The sequence below is a fragment of the Taurulus bubalis genome (genome assembly GCF_910589615.1).
Source record: "Taurulus bubalis genome assembly, chromosome: 15".
Taxonomy (NCBI): Eukaryota; Metazoa; Chordata; class Actinopteri; order Perciformes; family Cottidae; genus Taurulus; species Taurulus bubalis.
Window position 1 is genome coordinate 5,343,188 of NC_136603.1, and position 10,491 is coordinate 5,353,678.

At 45.9% G+C, this 10,491-nt stretch overlaps 1 protein-coding gene across 1 annotated transcript; it reads left to right on the forward strand.

Annotated features, from left to right (window-relative positions):
- Positions 1-118: 118 nt before the first annotated feature.
- Positions 119-9,406, forward strand: efhc2 (EF-hand domain (C-terminal) containing 2; the record flags this gene model as incomplete). The annotated part of the gene is made up of 15 exons (XM_079230670.1): positions 119-160; positions 844-1,032; positions 1,372-1,522; positions 1,710-1,933; positions 2,173-2,424; positions 3,166-3,270; positions 3,816-3,954; positions 4,871-5,036; positions 5,134-5,273; positions 5,772-5,968; positions 6,168-6,301; positions 6,642-6,836; positions 7,798-7,890; positions 8,151-8,250; positions 9,278-9,406. The coding sequence occupies 15 exons, from the start codon at positions 119-121 to the stop codon at positions 9,404-9,406; spliced, it is 2,256 nt and encodes a 751-aa protein (XP_079086796.1).
- Between the last annotated feature and the right edge of the window lie 1,085 nt (positions 9,407-10,491).

A 10,491-nucleotide genomic window follows, 5' to 3' on the forward strand; every position in this document is an offset into this window, starting at 1 on the left:
CTAGAACGTGGGTCTCAACGTTGTACTGTGGACGTCGCTAAGCGACGTAACCACGGTAACCAACAACAACCCGTTGAAAAGCCACCGCAGCACGAAGGAGATCGATAACTAATCAAACATGGAGTTACCTTTTCTACCCGGGAATTCTCCCAATAAACAAGTAAGAGTTGCATTCACTGGACCTCAGACTTCACACATACGGCTTGACTTTAGCTTTAGTTTGGGTAACTTTACTGCTTTAGTGAGCTAAAGTTAGCTGTAACGAGCTAACTGTGCGCTGAGTAATGTAACTAGCCAACTGCCCTAACGTTAATTAAAGGGGAGGTGGCTGATGGTACAAAATAAAAATAAAAAAGTGTCAAGTAACGTTAGGTTGTAAAGCTAGTTACCTTGAGTGTTTCCATTCATGCTACTTTTTATTTCTACTCGTCAGTTCAGAGGGAAACTGCTTTTTTTTTTTTTTTTTTTTTTTTTTACAGTTAGCGTTAATTAGCTATAACAGCTAGCTAGCTATTTGTTACTTTTAACATTGAAGAACTAGTAAACAATACAATAATATGTAATAAGAGACTTGGCTGTAGTGGAGTTTTGAGCTTGATAATAATGCACCGGTACTGAATGTGATGTCAGAAGTGTAATTTCCATATATATATCATTCCAGGCAGCAGAAAAATCCTTTTTAAATTAGCTCTACATAAATGCCTGCTTTGTGTGCACTTGACCTGTTCATAGATTATTTCATTATAAATACATCAAGCAATTAGTATGATGTAATGATTTCCACGTTAAGTATTTTCAGGTTGACAGCTGAGTTGAGACACTTTCTCTTTTCATGCACTACAGCTGGGGAAGGAGAGATTCCACAAATCCCAACATTTTGAATATTACAATCAATTACCAATGCTGGCGGGCTCTGAGAGGCCAGGCATCGGAGGAGAGCCGCTCGTGGGCCAGACCTTCAAACCAAAGTACTCTGTCTACCCCAAAGGACTGGGCAGGGAATTACCATCATGGATAGCCTTTGACAAACAGGTGACTTCATCAGGTTTACCCTCCCAGTTATACACATATATTATTGTCCCTAACAGTTGACTGGAGTACTGGTTATATGGAGGTCTAAGTTAAACTTCAGCAGTGGCTTTACAAATGAATATATTGCATACAGCATTGTGTCTCTTAGTATAGTACACCACTTCTGTTGGATTATATTATTGATCTGTTTAGTGTATAGTATTTTTACCAATACTTCACTTGAATTTGCACACTTCCGTTACATCATTAAAGGAATCTTGAAAAATCACCGATCAGTTATGTCGCAAAGAGCCATAATTTGATGAATCTCATTCACAAAATTCCCTTTTGCTCCTCCAGGCTCTGTGTTTTGAAGCATTCTTCCAGGAAGCTGTGCCTGAGGCTCAAGCCGAGACGTACAGGATCCGGAGGTGTAATATCTACTTCTTCATGGAAGATGATACCATCCAGGTGGTGGAGCCAGAGTACAAGAACAGTGGCATCCCTCAAGGTGTGTGTGATATCACAGGAAAGGTCATGTCAACGTAGCTCAAATGAAAATGTTTACATGTTATGCATTCAAGACTCCAATTGGTCAAATGATCCATGACACAAGTCGACAATGCACCTCACTGACATGTGACGAGTAATATAATACCCGTCCCTTACCACGTCTGTGTTGTTGTTCCCTGCGGCAGGAACACTTCTTCATCGCCAGCGTGTCCCACTGCCTGCCCCAAATGATGACCAGTTCTACCACGTTTATCATTTCAACATCAACCAACAGATGGTGCTGTACTCACGCACGTACACTGTGACCAACTGTGACTCTTTCACACAAAACTTTCTCGCAAAGCTTGGGGTTCGCCTCAATAACCCTGCCAGTGTACCGGATGACCCCTACAGCAAACAACGGGAAGAGGTAGGATCCGGGTTCTTTATTTTCTTTAGATGATGAAGAGATTCATAAAAAATAACAATGATAAAATCCAGTAATGCATGGAGGGGTGTTTGCACTTCATAGTATTTGGATTAAGTAATAATTTACTCAACACTGCTGCCCAGTTGATGGCGCTGGTTCCCAATTATTAGATACTCACCCTTGAAGAATTGAATTGCAAAAACTAAAATTTGTTTTATACCACATGGTCCCTCGCCCAGATTGAGAAAAGTATGAAGCCACTTCGGCCGTACGAGAGGCGCGACACACTGAAGCAGTTCCTGGACCACGACCGCGAAGTCCTGTGCTTCAACTGCCTCTGGGACGACACGGAGAACATGTTCGGGGACCAGCGGGAGCTCCAGCTGCACTACTACCTGGCCGATGACACCGTCGAGATCCTAGAGGTCATTACCCCAAATTCTGGGAGGGACAATGTGCCCAAGTTCCTACGCCGCAGCAAACTACCCAAGGTGAGGCACCGCGATGGGATACTGTATGTTCATCAAGTGGGAGAGTAGACCAGGGCCACATTCGCTGTCAGAGGAATAAAGAAAAAAAACACAGATCCCACAGGATAATGTAAATTGCTGAATTTTCTATAATATAGACAGAAACATGCTTGACAGGAAATGTCAGAGAAATTGATAAGATCTCAAGGGTGGTAAGGAGCATTTAGGGAGTACATGAATGTAGCAGAATGTGTCTCACAGCTTGTCTCCTGCATCAATTGTGTTAAATGTCCTTTTTCCATTTGCATGTTTTACATATTGCTGGTTTATTCCAAAACTACAGGCTTGCAGTGACTTCACTTTCTGGTTGGGTTCTTTGAGTCTTTCTCCCACCATCCCTCCATCCCTCCATTCACCCAGACGTCATTCAGTCTGACAGGACTGCTGCAGCATCCAGTCTCCCTCAAGCATTTTGGCTTTCTCCTCCAGTTACTGACTGAAGCCTAATTCATCTTGAAAGACAGCCAGGCCTCAATCATGTGTGTGTGTGTGTGTGTGTGTGTGTGTGTGTGTGTGTGTGTGTGTGTTCTGATGCCTTGTATTAAATGTCAGCTCTAAAGGTTGACCAGAATCCACCATCCAATGGGATTTCACCACTTCCTTAAAGACAGATCTGTGAAGATCTTGTGCTGTACAGTGTGTTTTGATGGAGCAACCGCTTCTGCCTCATCCTGCGTGTGGTTGTTTGTTCTTTCTCCGTAGCGTTCAGCCCAAATGAAGCTGCCCGGACAGATCACGGACCGCACAGTGCTCAATGTGTTTGCCTCCACCAATCAGGAAAAACGCTACATGCTGGACAGCCTCAAAGTACGTCCTGCCTCAGCCACGCTCACGTCACAACCACGCTGATATAACAATACGAATAATTAGAATTGAAAAATGTAATATGCACAAAAACGGCCCTGCAGTGAGGGAGACTAACCAAGAGGTTGCAGTACTGACATCTTAACACTAGAGCATATAATGATATTTTAACAATTCGGGGAAGGGCCTTTCCTGTTTCAGCAAATTGCTGCCCCCGAGCAGTAAAACATGAATCCATAAAGCCATAAAGTCATGTTTTTCTGTGTTTGGTGTGGAGTTAGATGAGCTCGTACATGAACAGCATTCTGACTGACACTAAACAGTGGCCAGTGTGACTCCACCGGGTTCATGAACTAGTCTGAGCGGTGCTAAATGTAAATTTTCTAGCTCCATTCAAAAAGTAATGGCCCATTTGTGGTCGTTCCGCCATCTGTTTATCCTCTTTCTCTCTCTCTCTCTCTCTCTCTCTCTCTCTCTCTCTCTCTCTCTCTCTCTCTCTCTCTCTCTCTTTCTCTCTCTCTCTCTTTCTCTCTCTCTCTCTCTCACAGACAGGAGCTGTCCATGATGAGTTTTATGAGGACTGCGATCTGACTCTGGGTTCGGAGGTGAATGTATGGGGCAGGAGAGTGATCATCACTGACTGTGACAACTTCACCAAAAACTACTACCGCTCCAAATACGGAATAGGTAACCAAGTACTGTTGTTGTTTTTTCAGTAGTGCTTCAAACGTGTCAACTGTTTCCGGGGAAATAGCTTTAAAACACTATTTTAAAGGGCATATTTTGTATGTTTTAGAGACTAAATTATTATTCAAATAGGATAGATTGATTTATAGCAAGGTGTTTTGTCTGTGCAACAATAACCTGATCTTACATACTTAATTTAATATGATGTACATTCACTCTGGCTTTTCCTTTTCAAATGACACTTTGAAAGGATTTAATCTTCCGTTATTTGTTGCTCATGCCTGCAATACATTAATCTGAACACTCAGGGGCAGTAAGAGCAAGCACCAGCAAGAGCTATTACCTTCCTAATGGCAGACTCTTGTTCAGAGGATGAAGTATTTGGAAATATGTACAGTCAATACAGCTGAAATATTCTGATTTTTCCCTAAAAACTTACATAGCAGCTTATATAATGCTGTGTTTCTTTCGGTATTTTCTTTCGGTCACCCCATGGTTCAAAGAGCCAAGTCCAGTGTTCAGCGCCACTGTCCGCCTGTCACCAGATACTCTGGCCCTCCAGCGCTGGTATTTCTCCATGCCTCCACAGTTAAAGGCACTGGGGACCACAAGAGTTTCCCAGCAGGAGAAACCCAAGCTGGACCTGGATGTGTCTGCCACCCTGGGCAGGCTTCGGGGCTCGCTGCATTAGTCACGGTTGTAAACCAGGCAGAGCCCCCAGTGACAGGCCACTGTGATGGAGGGTCCTGTCTGACTCTGAGCAGTCAGAGGTCAACTCAGGGTTACGGTCGGACCCAGGCTGCTGTGCTCCTGCATGGATGGATTACCCGCTGCCCTCTGATCGTTTCAGCGCTCCTCCTGGGTTCCTTTCTTCTTTTAAGTGTTTTGTCTTTTATTTCCCCTTTCGTCCGTTCAGAGGACTTCGCCCCAGTGGTGTACAAATCTCCCCCAGCCCCTAAGCCCCCGAGGAAAATGCCCCCCTACACCGGCTTCGGCTCAGAGGAGGACTCGCTAAGCTCCTGCCAGGGCCTGCTGCCCAAGCCCCCACAGAAAGATTTCCACAAGTTTATGAAGCACGACAGGTCCGGACAATCAAATTACACACTGAAATGTTTGTTTCTCTGTGTGTGCATTAGTGGCAGTACTCAACTCTGCTGTGTATATGCCCCCCCGCCCCAGATGTGACGTCATCAGTGTGCTGATTTTCCGTGCCAAGATGGTCACCACCGATCCAGTTGACAGAGACAGGGTGTTCATCATCTACTTCTATCTCTGCGATGACACCATCTGTGTGTTTGAACAACCACAGAAGAACTCAGGTAAAAAAAAAGAAAAGAAGAAGCTTGGCCCAAAAGCTGCGCCGCAACTGCTCCGAGGACTTCAGATACAAATCTATGACTCTCATGGTAAACATTAGGTTTGTCATGCTCAGTTTCCATTTCCAAACTCTTTTTGAAAACAGATGAAATAGATGGCGTTTAGTTCAGAGACCTATTTCTTTCAGGGATGGAGATTTTCCCATCATTGTAAATCAGTATTTGACAGTATATTTTTTACAATGTAAGATGAATAGAATGTCACGGGTTCAAGGACTGTTCAGCATGGCTCCAAAATGAGTTATCCAACCGCCGACATGCTGTAACTCGATGCAACAGTTTGAGTCGTGATTCAATTTAGCTTTGAATTCGATTTTAAAAGTACAAAAACCAACATGAAAAAAAAAAAAGGGCCAATGCAGTCAAACTGAAGTCAGTGAAGATGATACAATGACTAACGTTTTAACGTCTTCCCTCCCTCTCTCACACATCGTGCACCAGGTGTGCTCGGTGGAAAGTTCCTGCAGCGTGGCCGCGTAAAAAAGCCCGGCCAGGAGCTGTTTAAGATCGAGTTTTCTGAGTACCTTAAAGCTCAGGATCTGTACGTTGGCGCTACCCTCTGCCTCAGCGGTAACCACTTCCAGGTTCTGGACGCGGGTGAATGCACCTTAATCTACATGGAGCAACATGCAGAGGAGGTAAGCAGGGAACTGCAGCAGGGATATTGCTTTCCTGTGGCTTGCTAAGGTTTATGTGGGGTTTTGTATCAAAGGTTTTTGGTATTACAAACAGTGGTGGTCTTCGGAGCAGGTTGCCAGAGCAAACATGATTACATAGCCCTCGATCCTTACGTAATGCTATCCCCCTGTTGCATGTTTTGTGTGTAACTGTCTAAAGTTCCCCAAAGCCAACGTGGGAAACATCCTCAGCAAACTACGATCTATTCCGGAGGAGAAACAGAGCGAGATCAGGAGCTTTCTGACTCTCAATGACCCCAGCAACACCGGCTTCATTTCCTATGAGTCATTCAGGTACAGCAATACAGCCAATGTGTGCAGTACACCCCACGTTGCAATAATATGAGTCTACTGAGATGGAGCAATAACTCAAATTTATGTCCACCTGGAAGATCTGATCATGTAATTCCTGTGGACATCATAATGGTAACGACCGTGTGCATAACCAGAAAGAACAAATCGAACAGGTGTCGGGATTACAAATGGGGATTACCACAAAGGATGTTAATATTACGAGAGAAAGCGACAAAAGGAAGCAAAGAGAAATTCTAGACATTCTTTGTTTAAAGGTAGCACTGGGAGACGTGGCTATGTCTTGTCAGTTTTTGTGCGTTAATATATTTATGCACCACAGAGGCCTGCTAACCGGCCTGGGGTGCGGCCTGTCGGAGCACGAGGTGCTGGTGCTGGGCCGAAGCTTCTCGGAGCGCGAGCAGCCTGCGGCGGACGTGGGCCTGATGCTGGCTGTGGCCCAGGACCTCCTCAAGAAGAACCACTTTGAAGAGTTCGCTGACATGGACAGAACCTTCACATACCGCGACCAACACAAGTAGGCGGCCACGCACACACACACACACACACACACACACAGATCATAGCTCAAGAAAAAAAACTGTAGCAGACACACACACACACAGGCAGCGTCACAACAAGACATCAATCGTGCAGTCAGTGGCCCCATATCTCAGAGCAACGATTAGTTCCAGTAGTGTGAGAGTGGAGCATTGGAACCAGATGGACCCCGAAGACCTGTATGGCACGTAGCCCTGCAGACCAGAGGACACACACACACACACACACACACACACACACACACACACACACACACACACACACTTGCTGTCTTTGTGCCTTCCTTCTCTATTTGTGCACAGAATCACATGTTTAATGCCCGTACGCTCCATGGGCCCAGTCGTCCATACGTAGTAGACCGTTAACCCAAGTAGGATGGATAGAAAGTAACTATCTATCGAGCTGAAATGGACGGGCAACAGTGCCGCACGGTTAAGCTGACGTGTGTGTTCATGTGGTTGCGTTGACACTCTCAGTTAGCGGCAAATTGTCGAGAAGATGGTATGACAAGAATGGGCCTGTGGGCCGCTGGCATCACGGTGGGAAAAAACCCTCTGGTCTTAGAGGACAAGCAACTTCTGTTTCTCACACACACACACACCACACACACACACGCACATTGTTTTCGTACAAATTCATTTTCAGCATTTTCTTCTATCAGTGATGTATTTTATATAAAAAAATTATAGCTTTTTTAAAAGCACAACAAATGCTGCTGATGGCCCATTTGCTTTGGTCTTATGTGAGACTTAAGCCTCAGCAAGTGTATTTTTCTGGAGCTTTATTCAAGTAACCCAATACAAGGAGGCAAGCGGCCAGATGCGGGTCCAAACATTGACTGGATGTACACATGGATGGCGTTCATAAGTGCATAAGTGAAACCACGTCATCCTCTACGCAGCTGATATCGATGTCTCTGCTTTTCTTTGTGTTTCCAGGACCGGCCGTCTCTCCATCAAAGAGACGAGGGCCATCTGTAAGGCCTTCCACCTTCCCCTGCCCGAGAAGCTGCTCGGGGGTCTGCTCAGCAAGTAAGAGCCCACCGATCACTGCACAGTTCAGGGAAGAACTCTTCAGGGTCCCACTGCATTTTCAGACAGAAGAAGTCATTCATTGTAAAGTGAAGTCCAGTTCTTTGCCCAGAAATGTTTCTTGGCTTGGTTGAAAAACCTCTGAGTCAGCATTCAGTCGGAATACCACTAAAAGATGATGTATGAAGTGGAGCAAAGTGGCTTCATTTAAATCAAGCGAAAGCTCTAAGTCGTACGCACCTGTTTCAAATCTGCTGCAGGTTTGCAGACGGGGACGAGGTTGACTACCACGCCTTCCTGGCTGGCATTAACTGGGTAGAGCACCTCGCTGCCCCGGTGATGCCCGAAGACGCGTTGAAGGTAAGAGAGCGGAGCGGCAGCAGGACATGTTTTTGGGATGAAAGTGAACCGGAAAAGCACAGTCAGTGCTTTCTCAGCGTGTGCACGGACTCTTAAATAGTTGAAATTGAAAATCAATCTACATTTTACCCCTACCTGCGATGACTCAGTGGATGAGTGAGCCAAAAGCCGAATCAAGTGAGTGGGAAGGAATGTTCAGACGGACAGGAGGACAATTTATTGTGCACAGAAAATGACTTGAAGGAGAGAGACACACACACACACACACACACACACACGCACACAGAGGTGGTATTTAAAGGAAGGAAATAGCTCCTTTGTTCTTCTCTCTTGCATTTGTATCTTTCCTATGTAATGCTGATTTAGCATGCTTTGCCACAGCCAAATCTAAGCAGAAACAGGTGAGCAGGAGAGATACACACCGTGGCACGACAACAAAGGGAGGCCTGCATGCACAGCATGAAAGTGGACTGAGTCTGTGTGTGTGTGTGTGTGTGTGTGTGTGATTTTGGCTGTGTGAGTGTGTGTACGCCGATGCAGTGCTTACTTAATTCTCCATTTTCCCCTGTCACGGCTTCCAGCTGCTCTTTGCCTTGCCGAGTCTCTCAGTCTCTGCTCGATGACTTTGGCCTCCTTAAAAAGTTGTACCCCCCCGAGGACACACCAGTAATGTCATGTTAATGGACCCAGATTGACTCAATACTCCCTGCTCCTTTCTGGCCTTTGCTGCAATCCAAATGCTGTTTAGTACGGCCAATTTTCTCACTACCTCTTATTACCTCTATTATTCCCTTCCCCCCTCCCATTCAATACATCCAACAATCTTGGGAGCAATTAAAAAAAAAACGCCTGCTCAAAAGAAATAGCTAAATTGCATTTCTTCTGTAATATAAAAAAAAAACGTGTGAGATTTAATCAGTCTAACGGAGGTTCAGGACAAAGTATGAAAGAATAAGTGATCGGCAACACTGAATAACAAAACATTTGCAGAGTTGTGCAGTGACTTGTGTTCTCCTGTCGTCTCCAGTTCGATGTGAACTCCAGGTCTGGCGCCGGTGGGGCCGCAGTGAAACACGTCAACTACCCTTCCCTTCTGAAGGATGTCTTCAGCTTTCCCTCCAACAGCGCTGACCCAACAACCTCCACCACAACCTAGGCACAAGGTGGGAGGTGGAACGATGCCCCTCGAACACACACACACACACACACACACACACACACACACACACACACACACACACACACACACACACGCACAATGCTTGTTCCGGTAATTAAAGAGCACGGTCTGTCGGCCAACCAGCGTCTGTGTTTTTACTGTGTGCAGCGATGAAGGTGTGTAAGAGACTGGAACATTTCTGAGTTCTGGGAACACTTTCGTGCTTGTGTGTTTACACAAGTTGGCGGGAATCCCTCTGAGACATGGCGGAAGACAGGTGGCGTTAAAGCGGAACCATTTTTCTGCTCTGGAGTTAAGGATTAGTGCTATATAATGACTTTACGTTGGCTCCACCAACATAACAGAAGCCAATAGTTGTGAAAACCACATAGACGGAAGGAAGTGTTTCCAGGCCGCAACGACCTCATCATCTGGGCTAAATCTCACATGTCAAGGTAGAAAAATATAATGGACGAGTTATTTTATGTCCTACTATCACTCTTCTGCACCTGTTTGAGGTGTGTTGAGGCTTATTGCAGTGTCAGTGGTTGCTTGGCCTCTTACATTAATTGGATAAAAACTCATTTATAAAGAGCTATACCCCCCGGCATGTGTTCGGCTGTCTGTGCGTGGCGGTGCTCGACTATAAAAAGGCACAGGTTGGTCAGGTTGAGGCGCCACTGTAATCAGAGCCTGCGTTGTAAGGGGATGAGTCAAACATTAGGTAATCAACCGGCACACACATCCCGCACGCGCCCGTCCAGCCGGAGCCCAGAAACGGTGCATTACATCACCGCGGGCATTATCAGGTCTTCTCTGTCTGCTCTCGCACATACTCAAATATTAGCCTCCCCGGTCACCCGCTGCCAAAACACAAAGGGTGATGTCGTCGATGCGGGCGGGGGCGGCAGGGAGCTTCTGCAGTGCGTACTTGACCTTTTTGTTGCCTCGTGGAGAGAGGGAGGACAGCGAGGGAGGAACTCCGACACGTCCTCGTCCGCCGCCTCTTAGCGCCCACACATCCCGCTTTTTTTCTGCCCTGTCATGCTCTGCGGCACAGCAACAGCAAACTGGATGAGTTC